General features: G+C 34.4%; 1 protein-coding gene across 4 annotated transcripts in view; it reads right to left on the bottom strand.

The window, feature by feature from the left end:
- Positions 1-5305: 5305 nt before the first annotated feature.
- LRRC49 (leucine rich repeat containing 49) overlaps positions 5306-23055 on the bottom strand; it is a 59874-nt gene continuing 42124 nt past the window's right edge. For all 4 annotated transcript variants that reach the window (XM_069798081.1, XM_069798082.1, XM_069798083.1 and 1 more), the window contains 7 exons: positions 22632-22715; positions 17692-17843; positions 14617-14854; positions 13322-13507; positions 9284-9393; positions 8458-8608; positions 5306-6449 (listed from right to left, as the gene is read on the bottom strand). In XM_069798081.1, coding sequence (XP_069654182.1) covers positions 6243-6449; positions 8458-8608; positions 9284-9393; positions 13322-13507; positions 14617-14854; positions 17692-17843; positions 22632-22715 — 1128 coding nt within the window. In that variant the 3' untranslated portion in view covers positions 5306-6242. The remainder of the gene's footprint in view (positions 6450-8457; positions 8609-9283; positions 9394-13321; positions 13508-14616; positions 14855-17691; positions 17844-22631; positions 22716-23055) is intronic.

The raw sequence follows: 23055 nt of genomic DNA, 5'->3' as shown, positions 1-23055 counted from the left end.
ATATTTACCCAGTTCTTCTCTTCTCTAAACTGACAAGCCAGTTCATATTTTCTGGATTACAAAAACCTGAATGTTTACATTTTATTACAGTTATTAACATCTCTTTGGAATCTAAGTAACATTTCCATGAAGGATCTTGTTTGTAGACTTACACAAAAGCTTCATAGTCAAATGACTCTGAGAGCTTTAATGTGTGTACTTTACCCAGGATATGACAGTTGTATGAAGCTTAATACATTCTATTGTCAGTGCTGAGTTAGAAAGAGAAAGCAAGCCGTACTCTGTGCTCTTGGTTTCTTTCATCACTCTTCAGAATTATTTCTCTACTTTATTAGAAAACACATATCATTAAAGCCTAATGCAAACAGGCAGCAAATGTGCTACACATCCATATAGAACACAAATCACAGCTTGTATTGTCTCACAATATAATTTCTAAGTGTAATACAATAGCTAATCAATGAACTCAGCGATGTTTATTACTGTAAAGTCACGGCTCCTCTACATACTGTTATGATTTCTTTCACTGAGTGTGAATTACATTAATACCACTTGGTTACTTGCATAACCAAGTAAGATGTCTAGACTATGTGAGCATGTAATACAAACATCACATTCACGGGCACAATTTCTTCACCACTGTAGTTTGAATTAACTTTACAATCTCTTGTCTAACAATATGTTATAAATAGATGGAAACCATATGTCATTCCAGGCTATGTCCTCATGTGCTTAAGTGTGAAGTGCTCAATACTACATGCAGGAAGGCTTTTCGTTACCTTTATTCTTGAAAGCATTCTCACTGCTTTGAAAAGGTTAGTGCTGTTTATGTTATCCATGTCTAGTATTCCACAAAGAATGAACTTGTTTATGATCTGCTCAGTGTTCATGTAAAGTTCCAGATTTGTTAGGTGTAAAATGAAGCGCTGCTAATAGCAGCATTTAACCTCTGGGACACCCATGCTAGTCAAACAAAAGTGAAAAGAATAGTTTGTCTGAAACTAGAAGCATCCTGGTTATGGATGTAGCTTTGTACTATATGCCATGCACTATATAAAAAGAATGAAAATTGCACACAAGATTTTCCTTAATATGGAAGTAGCTGCCTAATTAGGAAGACTGCAACAAAAGGTAGGATTAAGCATTGTTATCCTGTTAACCAACAGATTACAATACCAAGAAATCTGATCCTGCTGTCTTGATTACATTATTTTATACTGTACCAACAGGCCAAAGTCCAGAGCAATCATGAAGCCACCAGTTTGTATTCTCCAAAAAGCTGGATAAAACAATTACTTATAAAGTCCTCAAGTCATGGAGTCAGTAGTAAGGAATATAGCATTGCCCTGTACAAACACAGTTCTTGGGGATGCTGGATACTTCTAATGCTAGATTTGGTATAAATATTCTAACCTGCAGGCTTTTTTTTTTTTTTTTTTTTTTTTTTTTTACACTCAGTATACTTCCATCAGTCAAGTATGTTTCTGCTTGCAATACATCTATCTATAACTAAAAAAATCAACCACCAAAACCAAGCAACTCAGGGCTTGAGAAGACTCAATTTTTCCCCTATTAAGACTTCTTGATTCTTCACCAAGGCTTCCTGACATTTGATACAATAAGCAGAAGCATCTGTCCACCCCATCTGTACACAAGTATGGCATATGAGGTCCAATACACAGCTTGTAAAGAAATGCTGTTTTCACCACAGTAAACAGAGACAAGAGTTCCTCCAGATGAGCTTATCTTTCTTCCCCCGAGAGCAGAAGCCTAGCAAAGCTAGCCAACAAAATTAGATACTTGGGTTGTATAAACAGTCCCTTAGATTCAATTTCTTTTAGCTCATGCTCAAGAAAATCCAGCTCTGAGGTGATGTGTGGAAGCAGATACCAATTAGTCTTTTACAAGATTGTTTAAAGTCTTTGTAGTCTACACTATTTTTTAGTATGCAAATATCAAAGTTTATAATCACTTTTGAGTAAAAGCAGCTTTATCACAGCATAGAACAAAGATAGCTAGTCTCCTCTTTTCACTCTCCTTGTTCTACACGTGTGTAACAAAACACCAAGCCTTACAAATCCCCAAAAGACTGATGCCTCCAACTTAAACTGAAGAGAAAAAGAATTTCACTGAAACTGGACTTCAGGATGTAGCAGAGTTTGTGCGATGTGGTAACAGAAACATATTCAAGTAGTCTGTTTTCCCAATCAAAGCCAATAGCAGTTATAGTGATTTTGAATATGCATACTGACCTCCCAGTCTAAATCACGTCTTTGGGAATGTTGCTTAATAATATGAAATAGCAAGCATTTGCCTCGGCTTCTTTAAATAAGCTAGTTAACAAAAAGCAGTTCATCCTGATGTGTCACTATGATAAGAAGCAGCAACTGAAAGCATCAGTGTTTGTCACTTTTACAGCCTATTGCTCTGATTGGAAAAAAAAAAAAAAAAAAAAAAAAAAAGTAGTTGCTTGTCCTGAATTTGCAGTACATATAGATAGTGGACTCACTACTGTTTGCACAATAGCCTAACTTAATACGCAGATGGCCAATGTTTTAATAGGTTAACCTTTTTTAAATTATTATTATTTTAAATAGTTTACATGATAAAAGTATGACCATCTGTAGCAGCAGAACAAGATATTTCACTTTTCTATCATTGAGCTACACAGACCGGAAAACAGAGTTTTCAGCTATTTCCGGATTCAGATCTAACACTTGGTTCCAGGCAGTAGAGCAGTTTTACTTACTTTGCAATGCTCTGTTAAAACCTCTTCCCAGTACCTTTTTTCCTCAAAACTGACAGGATCAGCTTTTGGTTTGCATCAAGTGAATGACCTCTCCCTTTGTTCCACTGTGACAGCATGTCTGCAGCTCTATTACTTTTTCAGATCCTGTGTCAAAAGGAGTGTATGAAATATAGCTCTTCATCAGTCTCCTTACTGAAGATCAAATTTCAATTGCATAATAAACATGGACTCTGCATGACATAATGGAGCCTTCATGCATGATACGGCTAAACTGAAACTGAAAAAAAGTAAGATACATCATTATCTGCCCTTGTCTGGACATAGAGGAAATTTCTCTCAGAAAATAAGGAAACTGCATAAATAATCCAAAAATCAACAGGAAAAAAGTTTTCAAAAGACTTAAAAGTCAAAACATTATCTTTTTAATCCTTAAGATGATTTCCAGCTAACATATGGGATTTTTACAATAATAGCTCCTGTCCTATGCAGAATGGCAGGCTACGTGAGGGGACCACAAGAGTCCATTTTAGATGGGATATCAATGAAATATTAACAATATCAAAATTAAGTTTTATGCAGCATTTAAAGGCTTTTGAAGCAGAAACAAATAACTGCTTTCAGCCTAGAAGGTTTTAGTAAAAGGTCCCCAGCTTCAAAATCAATGGCTAGCTTAACTCCTTAATTTATACCTGTAACCACAGAAAATTTCTATATATAGTACTTAAGTTTCAGAACATCTAGGAATTTGCTGCTTATACCACCTTCAGATTTTTAGCTACTCAAACTCCTTAGCAGCTACAGTAATGTATCCCACAAGTCTGTATGACTTGACAAATAATTTTGTTAAACACATAAACAACATATAGCATGCTAATAATTTTAAGATCACCTGGCTGCTTAAAATTATACATACTCTTAGGTCTAACATCACTTTAGTCCATCATTCATGTATTTCCTAAAGAGAATTAGTAAAAATATAAGTTTTTTTTCTTCCTACTGGTTCTATGTGAAAAAAAATGTATGCAGCTCAACATCAATCTTTTCATTTAAAATAGCTGCCTAGCTACCCTCGCTTCAGCCATTTAGCAATCCTGTTATGAAACAGCTGCTATTAGTGAAAAAAGTCCAAACTAGCAGCATTCACAGACCACTGGGAATACAAAGCATTTTAGGGAGATGTTTCTACAACTCACAGTCAACACCCTCTGATTCATTTCACTTACTTTTTTCAAGACCCTACCTTAAAGCCTCTAATCAGGATTATGCTTCTAAAGCCTTAGTGACAAAGTCTGGCTTTCTCTGGATTTTCCCATGGAGAACTTCCTGTTCCTCTAGACCAATCCACCCCTCCTAAAACATTTTTTTTCCATCTTTTATTGTTGCTGAATCCGATTCAAAAGGGGCCCATCTGCTCCAGCTACATCATCAGGAGAGTTCTGTGCTTTCACACAGCTGCTGAGGTTTCTGTCCCCATGCAGAAGCTGGAATTGCTCCACTCCCCCCCACAAATGATGGAAAGGAGCTGATGGATCAAAAAAACTTTTGCATGATCATTTCTATATTATTTCTGTAAGGTAAACTCTCCTTTTCTCACATTTTGTGGGGTCTTAATTTGTTCCCTCAATAAAATGAACCATAAAACTTGACAGCACAGTTTTCCAATGGAAAGAAAAAAAAAATCCTATCAAACACACTAATCTTACTATAAATTCCATGAAGCAGTTCAAAAATCCTGGAGGGGTGATTGTTTCTATTAAATTCTACCGACTGCTGCAGCAGTTTCTTCAGGACATTTAACATTTCCTTAGAATTTAAGTGACTTAACGTCCATTAAATCCTGTAAAGACTGAAAAGCAACTACCTGCAAGTATGCTTTAGAAGATTACATAAAACAAAAACTGAATTGAAAATTACATTTAACAGTACACATGCCGTTGTTAACCTGTGCTCTGAAAGTGGATTCTGACAATTTAGATGCACCAGCTTGACCTGAATGCAAGTAGACTGTATATTCCAAAATGCCTATGACCACCTGACTCCTGCTACTCATTCAAGGCTATTTTCAGGGCACAGAAATTTAAAAACATGTATTTGCATCTCTACTTTGCCAGAGAGCCTTGTACAGGTAAAGTTTAAAAATAAACTTAGTTTTGAGCCATAGAAACCCTTGCAGGAAGTTTTCTTTGGTTATGAACATTTCTTTTTTATAAATGTGCTTAAGTAAAAGAAGATCAGTTTGAGTTGAGTAAAAGAATACACAAAGGTTCTGGATTTTTTTAGTTAACATAAAATGGAACTATAATAGTAAGTTTAAATCGCACGACCTTCCTGCATATAAACACTAGCCCTGGGAATCACCTGGGCTCGCTAACAGTTCCTAAATTCAATTTCTGGGCAGAAGCTGGTAAGGTGTTTACAGTGGAATTTATTGTACTATGGAATGTGGTTTTTTTCTACCCATTCACAGTTGATTTTGGGGGGCAAGTTGTGTCTCATCTCTTCACGCGGCATTAGGCAGAAGTTTTTTCTTTGCACTCAGTACTTATTTACAGTATCTGTGAAGGGCAAAAGTGAAGAATTTATTTTTATTGATAACAAATATGAAATTTTCACAGTCACAGAAATTAATTACAACTGAACAGTAGTCATCAGTTTCCTTACTAAATGTACTGCATGCATTTTAGCTCATTTGACCTTGACAAACGTCAAAAATTAGTAATTCAGTAATCAAGAAACAAAAAAGATTGTATTATTAACATATTTTAACAGAACAAAAATAAAGCTTAAGTGAATATACCTCGAATTCATATTTTACCTATAATAATTCACACAAACTAATACAAATTAAATTAATGAAAACCACTTGAAGCCAAGTTTGGGCCATTTGTTCAGTTCAGAATTAGGCTCATTAAATGCTAATATACTGAGCACTGTGATGGCATTGGGTGTGAAAAAGTGTTCTATAACCTCACAAGTTGAACAATAATAATAATAAGTCTTCATCAAGTTCAGGGTGTAAAAATAATTTATTCGCTTTTGCTCATTAAAAAATCAGCTACTATTCTTGATTTTTTTTTAAACAGCAGCAAACAGTCAAAACCGTGACAATTAAAAAGCATTCAATAAAAAATAAGGCAAGCAGAGTGTAAATTTGTTCCTTAAAAATCAATGCTGTAGCACTACAGAAGCAAGGGTAGCAGAAAAAAATAAACAAGAACTTAATAAAACATGACAATCACCAAGTTACTTCTATTCTATGTCATCACTTTAGCCAAGGAAGCATTGTTAAAGCAGTATCCAAGTAAACCTTTATTTCAAAACTATCAAGAGTAAATTAAGATTTAAAGGCATTCCTTTGAGGGGTGTGTGTGCATGGAGTGGGGCGAGTGAAGTATGCCATAGTGATGGTAATTTTAAATATCCTATTGTTTCAAGTCTGTAAAACATCATAGACTACTGAAACCAAAATCTTACAAGACAACAAGCCTTGACTCTACTGTTTTTGATCAGTGATACGCTGTAAGCAGAGTTTCATGTAGGAATTTTTATTGCGTATTTCTATCACTGCATCTCTGACAAGCTCAATGAACATTTGAGGCCAGAGCTTCTGCAAAGACTCATTTTTCATATTGATGTCAGCTGCTTCTTTCACCAAGTTCTCGACATATGTCTGGCAAAATGTTTTTCTCTCCTTGATTTCCTGCATAGGAGAACCATTACACATTGTATAAGACAAAGGAAGAAAAGGTTAAATAAGAGCAAACAAAAAACAACCACAAAAATTTAATGAATTAAAGAACATAGCGATTAGCAGGCAAAGAGGCCATTGCACACTTCCTCCTGTTGGTTTTAAGTTGCATGGCCCAAGGTATAAGTCAAGCTTTTATGAGTGTGGCCACAGAATCTTACTGTATTCATAATATTTATATTATACTCATTAATTAATTTATCTGAAATCTACTTTTAAATAGTCAGGTAGATATCTTTTAACAGCATTATGATTTTTGTTGTCTTCTGGCATAGCAGTGAAAATTTACAGAAATTATTAGGCACCAGACTACTTTCCTTCTTTCTCTCCCTTCCCAGCTTTTCATGATTATAGCAGAATAGTTGGAAAGTACATGTTCATCTACTTGCCCTAACAAGAACTAAGCATATTATCACAGGAAAATATGCCAGTATGCAGCCTTTCCACAGGTTACCTGATGGACTCTGACAACTGCATGGTTCCTAACATGTACTACATTAGATACTGAAGGAACCTGAACCTCTAAAAAATAATAAAAAATATTGCACTTTGTGCAACTACTAGCTCCACATTTTAGTCACTCAAGCCATATTAATCCCTGTTTCTATAAAATGCCATAATAAACTTTGAACAGTAAGTTATATTAGTGCTAAATATCTAACTAGTTTGATTTATGGCACTGTTAAAAATGTTAGGTCATGCTTCAGGCCATCAAAACAGAAGTTTTCTTAAATGAGTGATAAAGCAGAAAAAATACTTTCCAGTTGTTTCATCTAAAAAAACCAAATTATCAATCAGTGACTCAGACTGTCATCTTCAGTGATAAACTTATTCAATCACATTTATAACGTTAGTTTACTGCTGATAGGCAACTGGCATCAGTCTTTTTTGCCTATCTTACTCTTCTTTTGTGACATCCTGTAATATCTGCTGTCACATACATAATGCTGTTACAAAGGACAAGGTGTAAATTTCTGCACTGGGAAGAGAAAACAATGTATATATTTAGTGGACTGTACAAATGCCAAGCTTATTTTATTAAAGTGCTTGTTCCATGGTAAAGGACAAGAGGAACACTTCACTGTCTTACTCTATGCCATTCAAAGTTTTAAGAGCTACTATCACAGTTTTTGAAACGAAAAAGTTTTTTTAATTTCATCTCTCCACACATGCAGTCACCGTCTCTTTTTTATGCTATGGATCTGAGATAACAAAACCTCAATGCAATAACCGAATTCAAAAAGCAAGTAGTGGGACAAATGTGGGAAGCAGGGTGCATACTGCTCAGAAAGGAGATTGTGGCTGAAAGAAGCATGTTCTCCCTGGGAACAATTTTCCTCTGCCCAAGCAAAAGAGTTCGCAGATCAGAAATGCAAACTAAAACAAGCGTGACTGATGCACTTGTCTGAAACAAGCCAGCTTGCAATTTTATTAATAATTAAACCTAATACATTTCCTATATATTTATTTTCCTGTAGCTCATTTAAAAGCTACGAAACAGCTCTTTATTACTCCAGCCTGTGCTATCTCAAATCTTGCCTGAAGGTGTTCTTCACCAATTCATTTTGGGATATACTTTCTGACTTTCCAATTCCATTAGAAAATCCTAAGGTGCAATAGACATTTTTCTTTGTAAAAAACTGTGCACACTTCTTATATTTTACTAATGCAGGTACCTTTTGTTATGAATATAAGGCTTGTAGGTGAGAATATATTTCTGAGACTGTGGCACTGTTCAGGAACCACTTCACTAAAGACAGAAACTGACAATTATCCAGTATTCTGGCAAAGATCAGACAGATGAAATGTTTGATCATATGTGTATATATGGTAAGCAGTGATATTTTAAGACCACCATTCTCAATAGCACAACTGAAACTTGATATATAGACAAATTCCACGAGTAGTAGCCTAAGGTTATATAATAGAGGATGAAAGTATTTCTTATTGATATACGCACCTCAAGCTTTTCCATATGAAAGTCCTTTGTCATGTAATTCAATGTTGCTCGAGTTGTGCTTTCCCCTCCACTTCTGTTATCACTACTTTCCTCACTCCCAATCCCAGATTTCTTTCCCTTTCCCTCCAGCAGATAATGGAATTGCTTCCTCCTGTGAAAAGATGATAGAGATTTACAGTTTTAATTATTGGAAACTTTTTTAAAGTGCAGATGTTTCTAGTGATTGTGAATTTTCTTTTCTTTTCTCCCTTTGAACAGATACTATATGAACTTTCAAGTTTATTGCATCCTCAAGTTACTCAAAATACATACAACCCTCTGTTAATTTGCTTCTATACAACTGACTTTTTGACACATATCACATAGCATCTCCTAAATAGGAAGTCCTGCAGCTTAAACTTATTAACTACATATCACAGAAGACTAAAAATATTTTGTGCACCTTTTTTCTTATAGCACCAACTCTTAAATCTGTTGACTGTTATAGTCACCAACTATAAAATACCCACTAAAAATAGACAGTCTTCATTGTGAGAGTCCATAAATCTTCACCAATACCAGTACAATTGGAGAATTAAACAAGCAGTACATTTGTGTGGATGTGCCTTTAAATCTTAGTCAGCAGACTTCATACTTCTGTGAAAATCTCTGGCTACATGAATCAGGAGATGCTAATATTTCTGCAATAAGCAGAGAACTTACCTTCTGTAAGATGTTTTTTGCGAAATTTTTATCTTTTCACCTAGAAAGAATTTACCATGACAGTGTGCAACAGAATTAAACAATACATTCTGGACAAATTCCAGTTCCGTTCATTCTATTTTACCTAGATTCTCCAATTAATGAAAGCATGCGATAATGTGGCAGCTCAGAAGATGCTACATATGCCAGGATGCCAAAAAGCCTTTCTGCCATTACAATATCGTTTCCAGTGACCTGTGAAGGAAGGGGGAAAATGAAAAGAAAAAAGAAAAGTTAAGTTTCAAAACTAGCACATTGATATTTCATTATATATGTACATTGAGAATTAACTGAAATTTGTTATACAGAACACTGCATACAGATCTGTTCCAGGCATATCTTCAAAACATAGATTTGCTTTTACTGGCACCTTAAGCGTACTTTAAAAGAAACCAAATGAGGTACTGGTGCTTGTTTTATTTCCTGTAACTCTGGAACTTTTAATGCATACGCATGCTACCCTGTGCTTCACGATAGTCTTCATGAAAAGAATTTTATAATAATTTCTTACATTGAGTATCTGAAGGCCAGACATGTTAATTCTGCTCCATACTGCATGCACTTACAGAAGGTCTACTGGAAAATTTTTTCATCAAGTTATGCTGGAGAAATCAAAAGATTCTGGGCACCCACATGTGAAAAGAGAAGTTATGGTCTCTCTTGTCTTGGCAGCATCATAGAGAAGGCTTAATAGAAACAGAGGCTTTAGAGAGGAAAAAAAAGGGGGAAGAAAAAAAAAAAAGACTATTTTCTCTGTATTTTCCACCCCCCCCAAATAAGTGTTCCTCCATTATACTTCTCTAAATATCATCCATACGGTTGTTGTCAACACTAAGTTACAGATATCTCTTTAATTTTCAATAATTGAAAAGTTTTCAAAATTAATGTTACACATTTCAATTTTGTATAAAGAAGGTGGAAGGGGTTTATTTTTTGGTGGTGATTGTTGTTTTTTGTTTGTCTTGGCTCGTAACCTCTGGAGACCATGGCCTGTGTTTCTCCTGCCCTGATGGCCAGACTATGAACTGACTTCAACTGCCAGAAGTTTGTTGGCACGGTTTCCAGACTCCGGGCTTTCCAGTGAGTGCAGAAGAAATCTTTATGATCATCTAAATCTGACCTGGATAACACAGGACAATGAAACTCACTCAGTGACTACTTAACTTCTAGATCAAATTTAATTTCCGTTCATCTTACAACATATTTTTGGAAAGCAATCCATTATTAAATAAACTTCAATACTCACAGTAGTTACTAAGTATTTCCAGACAATTTTTGTGTTCTGTATTATTCAAACGTGCGAGTAAAATGGAATTTTGATCCAAATTAATGTAATTTTACTATATTCTTGTTTAACGTTTATAGACTATACAATCTACCTTTGCCTAAATTACACTGCAACAGCATAATGCTGGGAGAAATTCACCAGCGAAAACATAGATCAGGAAATTAGAAATGTAAAGTCAATTCCATTTTCAGTGTTTAGATTTGCTCACTTTCACTTAAAAAAGTTTTATGTAGTAGCCTAAGAGTAGATGACCTCGCTGAACAATCTGTTAACAGAAGCAAGGTCTAAAACAAAGAGCACAGAAGGCAGCTAGGGAAACAAAGACCAATGCAGGCAGAAGTGTCTGCTGGAAAAATAAGTGATTTTAATTTATTTATTTATGTTAAGAGAAGCATAAGGACCAGGTCAACAGAGCCAGCAATGCTGAATACACTCTCTAGTTCACAGAAACTCGTGTTCTCTATCTTACTCCAGTACCTTGTTTGCTCCATTAATCACAAAAAGATTATAACTGTAACATCACATAAGTTTAAGTCTATTATGCCTGCTACTTGGCAAGTACAGAAAACAGGCACCAATTCAGTAAATGTGGTGCATCTGTTACACTGTATGCCATACCACTTGGTATAAAGCATTTTGTAGAGTTTAGTAACTTCAGACCTTGACAACTCTTAATCTGAGATCAGTATCACTGGGAAAAACTTCAAGTAGTGTATCTCAATGAAAAGAATTTGCTTCTTCACAGTTAGTAAATGTAGTCATTTGACAAGGGAACAAAATCATTGTTAGGGGGAGACTAAGACTCAGCTTCTAGCCTGGAACACAAGTGGAATGGAAGAGAGAGGCTGGGGAGAAAAAAAAAAAAAAAAAAGTATAATGAAGCTTTTAAGTTTAAAAGTGTTAGAGTTATGCAATTTATTTAGTTAATTCAGTTAGTATATATTGCTTTTACTCCCCAATTATATGTACCTTAGAGCTGGCAACAGAGTAGTCTTCACAAACATCGCACACAAATGGTAATCAGAATAGCAGAATATGCACATTTCCCTTTCCATCGTCTGAAACTATTATTTAGGGCTGATCTAAGGTCTGAGACCACACTTCAGGGGTTTGTATTCTTCACATTGAAACAGGATTTTCTTTTATGGATTTTAAAAGAAAAGGTAATATACATCTGCAAAGCTGGATACCATGACTTCTGCTGTAGACTAATGAAAAACAGCAATCAGAGTTCATCTCTTTCTTCTGCTTGGCTGTGACACTTTTCAAATGATTAATGACACTAGGAAAAAATTTCTGTGTGCACATCTTCATATAGTGTGGTCTGGCTGAAAAAGTTTGTTGAGGACAAAAATGTTCTTCAGTCATATGTATTTAAGATTTGATATATGTCATACATAAAAAGCATGCTGTGCTACATGTAAATCCATTTACTAAACCCATCCCCAAGCACTATTAAATTCAAAGTTTCTCTTCAAAGACTGAATTTGATGACTTTGAGATAGTAGCAAAAAGTCTGCTTAAATAGTTGTGAGTTTTTTTAAATCAACTTTGATGGGCATTTTTTGTAAATTCAAGGTTATTTTAAAATTCTTGTGGGATTACTACCACTTTTTTTTTTTTTCTTTTCAAGATACTGTGCTGTTGGAGAGAGTCATATTTGCCTTCATCTTTTCTCATCCTTTCCCTGATAGTTAATTCAGGTAAGCTCTTTAACCCAACTCCTGCTCTTCCATGCAACTAATGCATGTTTTACAGAACTAAAACCAAGTAAACCACAACATTCATGCTATGGCTGTATCAGATAACAAGTATCTAATCCAAAACATATGATGATGATGACCAAATTAAAATACCAGATCTACACACTAAAGCTATGTATTATTTTAGCTCTAATTAACTTCCACAACACCACTTAAACTTATTCAGCATTTAAATTGAATACACATTAAAAGACTGTTGCATCATAACTATTCTCACTCCCTTTATGATCAAAGCCCAAGTATAAAATAAACATTTTATATGCTTGAATAAATCTACTTTCAACTGATGTAAAGGGGAATACAAAGTACAAAGAACAGAAAGTTAAGACACTAATATTGCTATTTATTTAAACATAAAATACACACCCAACAAAAAAGACCACATTAATAATCTTGTACATAGCAAGCAGGAGGAAGAAAAAAGAATCTATTTGACAGACTTTTTCCTGTGATAGGCTTAAAGAAGAAAATATGATTTTAGCTATATTGTGTAACACTGGAAAAAATAAATAATCACATACTGTAAACTACTAAGTAGTCTGTCAAATGCACATTTTTGCACAAATATTCAGTGTCAGCACTGTGATCATTTTGAACATAATGAAGTGCTTCTTAAAAATCAAATAAAATTGTGCAGTTTAAAAATTTTTGTTTGTTTGTTTTTTGGGGGGGTTGTTTGTTTGTGGGCTTTTTTGGTTTTTTTTCTTTCTTTTTTTTTTTTTTTAGAAACACATGCAGAAATAATAAAAAAATTCCCTTCAGGTAAATCCCAACCACTCAGGTATAGATATGGACTGTCATTTGCAATTGCAAACATCTGAGACAAAACAACATTTTTATGGCAACTAAGAATCTTATCACCATTGTTAATTATAATACAGTACAGGTAGACATAACAAATGCACAACACAAGAAATACATGGTGCAGTTGTCTTAAAATTCCCAGCCCCCAATACTGAAAGGGCATTAACAGGGTTCTGCTCACTTTATTAGCAGTTCATCTGCTTTTTTTAAAAATAATGCTAATTTATCTTGTAAGACCAACAGTAGGAAGGAAGCAACACTATCCTACCTTTACTCCATTTATCTTCTGTAGATTAAAATGATTCAGTCTAAACAGAACATAGTATTTCCACAAAGAAAAGTTGACAACCGGATTTCCCTGAGGATCAACTGTCAACTGTTCAATGCGATGCATCTGGGCTAATGCATTGAATTGCTGCAGCATCATGAGATTTGTCTCCTTAAACTTCAGGTGCTTAAAAAAAAGTCAAACCACAATAAATTCAATAAGGAAACAATAAAGAGTGAACACTAATATTTTCAATGTTTCAAAAAGCAGTGATACTACTTGAACAATGTTTAATTCTGCAAGTAAAGCAACTGCAACATCCACACATAAAAATAAGTACAATATATGTTTTTAAATATTCTGCTTTTTTTGCCCATGGCAGGCTGGCATTCAGTCATATCCTGCTCACTCTTTGAACCATGCCCTACACTAGTGCTCCTATGAGCACAATGTATTTGGCTACACGGTAGCATTACTGAAGGAAGGGGAAGGAGGAAAAATTGATGGTGAAGATAAAAATTTAGCTGAGATTCTGCTACGCGCCCCCCCCCCCCAAGAATTTCTCCCCCAACAACAGAACAATTGCTTCATTGAGATAGATAAATTTGTCTTAAGTTCCCCATGAACTCAATTAAACCATTAATTTCTGTTATACTCAAAACATTAATAAGAATCAGGAAGCTCAAGAGGCATATCATCTGAGCAACAAGTTGCTTTATATATGTTATCACTATTTTACTATTTGCTTCAAACAACTGATCTAAATGTCCAAGAAAAAAAATAGAAAAAAAAAAGTAGTACTAAAGGGACATCTCACTTATGTTGTTTTGCTTCATCAAGAACTGAGGAATTCCAAAGGCTATACTGATTTAGCTAGCTATTCCCTTTGAATTTTACCTCTTTTTATCCTATCAGCTGTTTGATCTTTGAACTCACAACACAAATGAAGGTCCCCTGATACCATGAATCCATAACAGTATTACAGAAGAGCAATACTGTATTTACACATCAGTTTTCCAACTTAAAAGTAATCAGCTAGGTCAAAGGAATTAAGAGAAATAATAACCAGTCTGAAAAGAAAACACCATCCTGTGTGAGAATGTAAATTTAAGTCTTGATTTTTAGGAAGTTTCAAGTTAAAGTTGGCATTATAGGGTAACACCAAGCAAATATGTAATTCACAAACCTATCCATTTATATGAAAGCACTCAAGGGTAACTATACCAAATTAAGGTTCTATTAGAGAATACATATTCCATAGCTGTTCACATAGCTGAAATCTGAGGCATTCTTACCACAGAATTAGGAAATTTTATCTTCAGTTTTGTTAATGCTTGAACAATTTCATCAAATTCTATGAACATAAAGGAGACTGTGACAATAATTCCAGCTGTTTGAACACTCCAGTTTCGATCCAGGCACTCCAGCGCTCCAGCACCATACAAGCAAAGAGTGTCTCCTTCCACTTCCACTAAATGAGACTCAAGAACAGACAAGCCTTGTACTGCACTGCTCAATATTGTATCAAGAGACCTGTGGAGGAAATAAAAATGCAGTGATATAAATGAGACTATTTTGAGGTAGTAACATCATTCTATTGAATGACAGTCCTTTCATTTATCAAAACCCAACTGTCAAATATGATTGCATTTCTCAGCATTCATTCATTTGCAGTAATTAATCTGGTTCAAAAACATTAAGGGCTGGAAAATTCTCTTTCCATCAAGTAACATTGCAAATGTTCTACTTCTTTGGCAAAAAGGCTCTGGGTGTATTTGAGCTGGATAGGGGCAGAGGGAAAATATTAAATAAAGAAATCATTCATTTAATAATCTGCTTAAAAATTTTAACTCAGAATGGTAATACATTTCATGTTGCTTTAGATATGTAAAAACAATTTCAAACAGTCTATTATTAAAGCAAAGTCACCTTCACATTCTGTTTTCTACATGAAATGTAAAAGTTATGACATGAGTCATCACTTTAAGAACAGACAGTTGCTAAAACCAATCCAGGATAATGCTATTCACAGTACTGAACAGTTATTTTTGTTCTTGAACAAGAGTACTACTCCTTCCTCAAACCTCTATGTCCCATTATCGGATCAGGATATCAGGATTCATTATTATGCTTAGAGATGAGAATAATCTTGAGGATTAAACAAGGATAATAAGCCATAACTAATAGGGATGAATAAGTGTTTCTTTAAAATAATGGGATCTTTCCAAGTCACAAGAGCGATTTTAAAATTAAGCAATAAATCCAGGTATTCTCTGCATCTTAACTTCCAACATGATACACTCAGCTGACTGGACCTGTAGTGCACAGAGAATTCAAGATGAGCACAAATCACAGGTTTAGAAAGTTGTGTAAAGATTGTTACTATTTTATTCTTTACTACCTTCCTAGTATTTTTAATCTATTTTGCTTTTTTGACTACTAGTGATCACTTGACTGATCTTTTCTTGACAAAATCAACCAACTCTAAACTTTCACTCTTGGCTGGAAATGTTGAGAGTTCATCACTTCATATGTGAAGCTGTACTTACTAATTATGCTGAATTTCACCTGCCATTTTATTGCTTAGTCACTCATCTTGAAAGTATCTTCTGAAATTCTTCACCATTATACAACACAGTAGTAGATCAATGTCAATTTTAACTTAGAGGGGATTAAAGAACAATAAGGCTTCAAGGCAAAAAAAAGGCAGTGTTATCTACAGCTTCTTAATTTGAAAGCACAGGGCCACATCTTCATTAATCCATTTAAACCAATATAAATTCATGATAAAGATCACTATCACACTTTCATTTCTCTAACCAGTCATAAAAAAGAAAAATTCCAACTCTATGTCTCCAGTTCAGAAAACTAAATGCACTGTAATTTGCATAAGAGAACTATAATATATGCAAATAAAGCACATGGTTTATTTTGTTAACACCTTGGGGAGGTTGAAATTTGATATTTCATTAAACTAACCACTTTGATTTCTACAACATATTCTACAAATCTTAAACTACATAAACTTTCACAAGAACATGGAAACAGATTTTATGCATTATGTTTTACTACTGTAGATTTGACAAAAAAATCCTAACATTTGTGGTCAGGAAACTACAAGGAATAAACCAACTTTAGTCACTGTATCCAGCATAAGCAGAGCTAGAAATACACCAAGATCTTTCCTACAGCTCCGTGGAAAAAGTCTTAATGTTATTTAAAAGCATGATTTCTCAAGCAATGAGAATCTGTTCATTTACAGGATGATGCTCAAGCTACCATAGTTACATTGACTTGGTCACAGGGAATGATTACTAACACTGAATTAAATTGTGAAGAAGCCACAAAGGCAAGAAAGCAGTGGCTAAACATATGTTCAGGGGAAAGCTTTGGAAGCACAAGAAGAAAAAGGATTATAGCAATTTAAAAATACTACGAAAAAAATGTTTCAAAAGATGCAGCACTCTACTGCATATAGAAACCAGGTCTAGCCAATACTAGACTGAAACTCCAATGGGTTCTGTTTGTGAGAGGCAAAGACTTCTTGCCTGCACCTGATATTTCCAGTGTTGATCAGGCACAGCAAGAAGCTGTACTTGCTACTGAATTCATGCAGCCTGTTTTTTCAGTCTTTTGCCTGAGGTAGCCAGGTTGAAAGTGTGCTAGTCTGGTTTTAGCCAATCTAAGGCACACCTTGCTCATTAAATTCTGCATTTGGTTTTTAAATTATATAGAATGCCAGATGGCCACCTTTTAGATGTAAATAAGCAAGCCACAAAGTGCACCACAAAAATAATATAGTTATATTTTAAACCAACAATGCAAAAATTATCTTTGTTTTATTCCTAATATAACTTTTCCTAAGTCAAAGAACTGCTATTGTTAAAATAGCATGGGTATGAAAGGTGTCCAATAAGAGATGCTACTGTTCAAACTAAGAACATGAATTCAACACTCAGTTTATGAAAGGTCTTGATACACAAAGAGGTTACAAACATTTGTAATGCTCATACATCCTCATTTTATTCATTTCAACTGAAGGCAACAATCTAAGCTGTCAAGGAAATGAACAGCCTCAAGAAGGCTCAAGAATTCATATTTAACATTTCTTACAGACATGAAGACCTCCCTTATTTAGCAAAATCACATAATAATTTAGCTTACACAGTCAATGAGTTGCTGTTATATTACTTATTTAATATATATTACTTATTACTAATGGCCAACAGTTTTAATCACAAAGTAAAACATCTTTTCAGGATTAATTTGGATATATTACTTTTGATAATGAAATACGGTGAGCTGTCAGAAGTGAGAAGTAGTAACCTGGAATATAAGACATGAACAAGAAGTATTTCCCAATAAAATACCTGCTTTCTTCAGGAAATACATATGCAGCACTGCCATTGATCTGACAGGGCTCGTTATCTTTATCTTGGTTTAAAGAAGCCACAAGAGCTATTCGATTCTGCTGTATCTCCCACTGACGAGCAATATTACAAATCGTTAACCGTTTCTTTTCCTGAAACAAGATATAAAAGTCATAATAAGTTATGACAGTGCAATATCAACACACTTGTTTGTTCTGAAAGAAATGTGCTGTTTAATCAAAACATTTTAAACGTTTTAAATTGAAGAAGTGATAGTACTGGTTGGTGGTTGTGCATTAAAATCAGTGCACCGCTCTAGTGCTATTTTGCATAACTGCCAGCAAACGAATGATTTCACAAAATTTGCAGTAATAGAAACAAGAACAGTAACATAATACGTCCACAACTCGTGAAAGAATAAAGTTAAATTATTTGTTTAGATAACCACAGAAGTCTCATTTTGACAGGCTGGAGCTGCTTGTAATACTTCTCCCACAAAACAGGGTAGACTGCTTGGACTTTCCTCCATGCTGCTAGAGTGACCCTAGCACTTAAGCTAAAACAGTTAGACAATCGCTGTTAAGTCTTAGTAGTAATTGCAACATACTCTGCATGGGGGAAAAAAGTTATCTTCTGAAAAATGTAAAAAGTCCATTTCATAAAAACAGAAAATGAAATTACCTTTGTGATAAGACACAAGGACTACAACAGATCTAAGTTCAAATATTTTGTAATACTTTAAGTAGTTTTTATATTCTAGACAGGTCTTGTCAATGAACCACTATTTCAGAAGTCTATTAAGTACTTGTTCTTGTATAGTCATGTAAATTGTGTCAGTTACCTACAATTATAAATGGAGGTTATTATTCTATTGTATCATATAGAGATATATGGTTTAATACATCTAATTTAACATACTTTAAAAGGTTAAACAACAAGGTGCTTTGTAAGAGCTCATGGCCTGGCAACTGAACTCTCATCACATGAAAACTGCACAACATAAATAATATCAAAGGGTAAATTCGTTGTTAGTTTCACTTAATTTGGTTTTTCTGAACCAGATCTCATTCTCTGGAAGTCAGCCATCTCACTGTCAAGGCTACCCTCAATGAAACTCAAACAGTGACTTAAAATTTGAGAAGTATTATAGAGGAGCTTTGCATTAAATAAATTTACATCCACAAAACATGGAGGAAATGAAACCATGATATTCTAAGAATCCTTTAATTTCTCTCATATACTTCAGAACATCACTATTGGAATTTGAATACAGACAAACATCCTGATATTTTGGAATGGACAGGGGGGGAAAGCAAACCCAAATTTGCCCCATATAGTATAAAAAGCAGTTCACAGGCAGCCTGTGTATTTGTCACTAATTTTACCCATAAACAGGGGAAGGGTAAAAGGTGCATATTCTTTGGATGTACTAATGAATATTCTACTTCAATGCTATGAAATTTTGAATTGAAACAGCAATTACTTCTTAGTTTCAAGTTGCAATCACCTCAAATTGGGTCCAAAAGGATCTCAGGCAAGGTAAATCCCCGTCAACAATTATCTCCTTAGAGCATAAGCTAACCACCTTTATCAATTTCTTACCAGTGTTAAAAGCCTGTCTAATATCATAATTTTAAATATCATTACATTAGTTCCTCTATCCTTTAGAAAATTTTGTTGGGCTGATTCAGTTACAAGAAAACAACACAATATTGATTAGGATTTAGAAGGCTGTACCAAAAATCCTGAAAGCTAGAAAGGCTTTATTTGTTTTGAAATTGAACATTTACATTTCTGTTTTAAGACAGACTCTGTGGCTGACGACAAAAAAATCAACACAAAACACCAAGTTTTATTATAGCCCCTTTTTTCGAATAAGGGAAAAAAAAAGCTAGTTTATTTCATATGCCTATGGAGAAAAGCAGGGGACCAGGGTAAACCTAATTTTACAATTTGCAATTAACACTCTTGATACACTAAGTTTGACCTATACTCACTATGCTCCTAGGTTTAATCTACAGAGGTAACACGTAACTGTTACCATCATGTTTTTACATAATTCCTTTCACCGTGGGGGAGTTACAGACATCACTGCAACATAGTTCACTAAATGTTCCTCTCAGTACTCAGTGTTGGAGATGTGAAGTGTAAAGCACTAGAAATGAATATTTCTTTGAACGACATAAAATAGTAGATCAACAAAAAAAGCAAGCATTTCATCATCTGTGACTGCTAATTTGTGGAACCTAGGTATTACCTTAAGAATAAAGAACAACTGCATATAAATGTTTCACTGTAAAACATTTAATACCTACAAGCAAATCCCTCATGCTGCAGCTATTAGAGTAAACACCATGATCTGTCTCATTGACTGATAATGAAGATAGATCTACTAGGCTTTAAATGTTGATAAAAATTATGTCCATAATTGTCTATAATGGACACTGAAAGTACATGGAAACTACTTTAAAAGTTTTCCTCTTCTGAAAGTTTTTCCATTTTAAAGAGCTCAAAACTCTATTTCACATTCAATTGGCCCAGAGTGTTATGGTGTTAATCTCGTTAGGCAACACTAAGCGCCCAACTTTTACAGACGTCAGTGATGACTGGGCTCCATGTCACAGAAAGTAGGGGAAGTTGAAATAGTCAGCATTTTCTTCCAATCACATTTACAAAATTCTGTTTGTTCTGCAGGGTGAGGGTCTCCTCATAACCTCAACAACTGTACAGCTCTACTGCTTTGTTAGCCCTCAGCTGTGGGCTGCTGGATTCCTATAGAGCTTTGGAAACTTCCAAGAATTCATTTTACAAAAAGCAAATTTTAGAAGTATGAAGATTCTGCTACCAATAACTACTTCTTGTTCCAGTAAATAGTAAGTTCAGCCTCTATTCTCAAACTTTCTCAGAGGAGTGAGTTTTAAGCAATAAAAAAAATAGTCTGGAAAAAGAGAGATGAAGAAACTCTGCTGCTAGGGTAGACAAGTATCAGCAAGGGAAAAACAAGAGATGTCATTGTGGAAATTAACTTCTTTGATGCAGGAATACAGGAAAACAGCAACTGTTTGCTACTGAATGAGTGCTTATAATTTCATTTACACTGTGTATAGTTTAAGGAATTTTGGAGAAAAGTGACAGCAACAAAAATTGCAAAACATAATTCTCTAAATATTTTCTTCAGATTTAACTATGAAGAAAACCCAGTAGTTCGCAACTTTTTTCACTGGACATTGTATCTATGAGCAGATATGTTCCTTTCAATTCAAATGTGTGGAACAGGGAAAAAGAAACCATAATCGTAACACAGAAGATATTTACAAAGGAAAGATATACAAAATCACTGATTCATGCAAAAGATATTGGTATTGGCTCTCATGCCACTCAGCTACTTGAAGGTAATAAAGACACCTTGATTAAATTTAATGTTGAAGTCTAAGTAATAATGGCATTATACATTAAAAATGTATTTTTTCCTTCTAAGGGAAATTTCCATTAGCTAAATGCACTGAGAAATCTTGGCCATCAAGACAAGCAATCCCTCTGCTCCAAGGAAACATCACATCAACAGTTAAGAACATGAACTACAAATAAACACCTACTTTTTTTCCAGTCCAAAGACACAGTTAGCTTTTCAACGGCATGAAATAACACCATATGTGAATATTATTTACTAACTCCCATTTCTTTATGTTACTAAGAACTGACACCAAAACTTCAAACCTGAAGAGACTTTAAACACATCAGTATGTTACGGGGCGGGGGGGAAGCCAAACTACAACACTAATAAAAAAAAAATATAAAAACCACAAAACAAACAACAACAACCACAAAACAAACCCAAAAACTCTATCTAAGACTTCGATATATTGTTGTTGTTGTTTTTAAACAGAAAATCAAAATATACATGGATACAAATGTACAGGAAATCAAAGTATATTCTTAGGCACTAGACATGGAATTCTTCCCCCACCCCTTCATATATTTAGGTTCTTGGGTTTGTTTTTTCTTATATACTTAGAACACCTTTTAATATACTGTTAACATTCTGTTTGTGTCTATTTTTCAGAGCTGTATACATTTGCTACACTTCTTACAGCCTCCTGCAACTACTTTCAATCTAATCCCCTTCATGAAATATTTTACCTAGGCAACTTAACAATATGGATACATGAAAATTGTTTGATTGTTTGTTTGACTGCCAAATTGAAAGAGCTTTTTGTATAACCATTACTAGATGACAAAGAGTTTTAGGCACTTTTTTCTCCAAAGAAAAATGATTTGGAGACAAATGGCAATATTCACACAACAAATGGAATGCAGACACTCTTTGATCCTTGAACTTTGGTCTCCTATTAGCAACATAGGTCATTTACTCACCAGCTCCATAAGAGTATTCTGGAGTGCACCTCAGTCTCCCCTGTTAGAGCTATTCCATCTCATGTATATAAGCATTAACCAGGCCAGGTGGTCTGGTAGATAAACGTTCTTCTGAAAAAGAAGACAGCTGGAGTCCAGCTCCTGCACTGATGACTGCTCAACTCTTTCCACAAAAAGGAACAACTTCAACAGGAAAGAATTAAGGAAAAACTACTTCAGAACACCCTGCATGGCAGCAGTGAGAGCACTCACCTGAAATGGGGGAGACCAAGTTCAAAGAATTTTAAATCACTGAAAAGTCCTTTACCTTACTCTGGATTTACTTTATCTCTGACTCATGAAAATGAAGTTTGCCCTCCTTTTACATATATCACACTCATGTATTCAGTATAACTTGCATAGTTCACTGAAGAGAGTTTCAATTGTGGAGTGTACTGTTTAAGCTATAAAAGTTTAAAGAGATAAAGGTATATGGGGATATGCAAGAACTACAGCAAAAAATATTAGGATATAGATTATTGCTGTAAACTGGTTTACAGTAGTCTTAGAACAGCCATAGAAAATACCTTAAGCAAGGTCTGTTTATGGCTTTCACGCTTCCTTTCTTCCTCTTTCCTTGCTGCAACAGATGCCATACGTCTTTCTTCTTCCTGGATGAAAAAAGAAACAACTTCATAAAAGGAGAAATTAATCAGGTTCGGAGAAGTATTACTGATAAATTATTAATATATTTTTGTGGTAGTATTTGAAATGTGAATTTTAATACAATTTTAGGATTTTTAACATTTTAATGTTTCTAAATATTATTAAAACCCATAAAATTGGTGATTATAAATAAATCAAGAAATACAGAAGAAATAGATAGCTTTATCTTCAGTATTTGTATCTGAGTAGGTATTTAAAACTAGTATTTGTAAAGGTCTTTGAAAAAGTATAAAGCATATGGTGAGTATGACAGTGAAAAAGAACATTTAAAAATATAACTGTGCA

Source organism: Haliaeetus albicilla, chromosome 12, assembly GCF_947461875.1.
Source record: "Haliaeetus albicilla chromosome 12, bHalAlb1.1, whole genome shotgun sequence".
Lineage (NCBI taxonomy): Eukaryota > Metazoa > Chordata > Aves > Accipitriformes > Accipitridae > Haliaeetus > Haliaeetus albicilla.
Note: the sequence above shows the minus strand (reverse complement) of the source record. Positions and strands in the feature narration are given on the sequence as shown.